Here is a 1,368-nt window from a genome sequence, read left to right as displayed (position 1 = left end):
TCTCTCTCTCTGTTGCTCACTCGCTCACACCTACTTACTCCTTCCTGTAACACCCCTTTCCCCCCCCCAAATTTTTATTTATTATTGAGAGACAGAGAGAGACAGAGCATGAGCAGGGGAGGGGCAGAGAGTGGAGGAGACACAGTCTGAAGGAGGCTCCAGGCTCTGAGCTGTCAGCACAGAGCATGACTCTGGCCCCCAACTCACAAACGGACTCACAAACCAGGGGATCAAGACCTGAGCTGAAGTGGGACGCTTAACTGACTGAGCCACCCAGTCGCCCCCTTCCTGTCACATCCTAAAGGTCACCCTAGAGACCACCTCTCTGGCACCCTAAGGAAATTCAGGTCCTCCAAGTATCCTCTGCTCTAGAACTGCACACAGGGGTTGTGACATGTCTCACCCCCGTGTCAATAAAGTCCTGCCTGGCTGGCATCACTGTCCATCACGTTAATTTGAAGCCCCGGGAGTGGAGGGGAGGCGTCCGTTTCGCTTCTCCGGAACCGCAGGGGCGGCGGGGACCGAGGCAGCTCAGCCCAGACCCGTGTTCACGGTGGGGGCGGGGCGGGGGAGGCGGGAGGGATGTGTTTCAGGTCTTGGCAAAGGGCAGTGGGGGGCCTCTGTCAGCAGGAGGCGTCCAGGAGGAGGCGGTGAGGGGCAAACGCTCAGGCTGGGAGGTCTGCCCCTGAGCCCAGAACCCAGTGACCCCGAGAGGCTCACAGGAGAGGCGTCTCCGCCCCCTGCCTTCTCTCCCCCCCCCCCCCCCCCCCCCCCCCCCCCCCCCCCCCCCCCCCCCCCCGCCGCCGGTTGAGGAGAGAAGAGACCTGGTGGCTTCTGGTTCCGGGGTGCGGCTGGAACTCTGAGGGGTGCTGGCCTCCGTGTCCTCCAGGAGCCGGCGGGTGACAGATGGCCCGTGTTCCCACAGCACATTACATGTACCAGTATAAGCCCGAGTGTCGTTTCACCAACGGGACGGAGCGGGTGCAGCTCCTGGACAGGTATTTCTACAACGGCGAGGAGTTCGTGCGCTTCGACAGCGACGTGGGGGAGTTCCGGCCGGTGACGGAGCTGGGGCGGCCCATTGCTGAGTCCTGGAACCGGCAGAAGGACATCCTGGAGGAAAGGCGGGCTGCAGTGGACACGTACTGCAGACACAACTACGGGGTCGGTGAGAGCTTCACGGTGCAGCGGCGAGGTGAGCGGGGCGGGGCTGCGCCTGTGTGACGGTGACGCAGACTCGGTCCAGTGGGCGTGCAGGGACTGGAGCGAGTGCCCGTCACAGGGTCCCCGTGAGAGTGCGACGTCAGGGAGAGTGTGCTGTGTCTGTGGGTGGGGACAGTGCGGTGTGTCCCTGCGTGACTGTGGGGA

General features: G+C 63.2%; 1 protein-coding gene across 1 annotated transcript in view; it reads left to right on the top strand.

Annotated features, from left to right (window-relative positions):
• The window catches only part of LOC115284687 (DLA class II histocompatibility antigen, DR-1 beta chain-like), a 10,563-nt gene that overhangs the window by 4,652 nt on the left and 4,543 nt on the right, over nucleotides 1-1,368 (top strand). The window contains exon 2 of the mRNA XM_029931194.1: nucleotides 926-1,195. Coding sequence (XP_029787054.1) covers nucleotides 926-1,195 — 270 coding nt within the window. The remainder of the gene's footprint in view (nucleotides 1-925; nucleotides 1,196-1,368) is intronic.

The sequence above is a fragment of the Suricata suricatta genome, unplaced genomic scaffold (genome assembly GCF_006229205.1).
Source record: "Suricata suricatta isolate VVHF042 unplaced genomic scaffold, meerkat_22Aug2017_6uvM2_HiC HiC_scaffold_153, whole genome shotgun sequence".
Taxonomy (NCBI): Eukaryota; Metazoa; Chordata; class Mammalia; order Carnivora; family Herpestidae; genus Suricata; species Suricata suricatta.
Note: the sequence above shows the minus strand (reverse complement) of the source record. Positions and strands in the feature narration are given on the sequence as shown.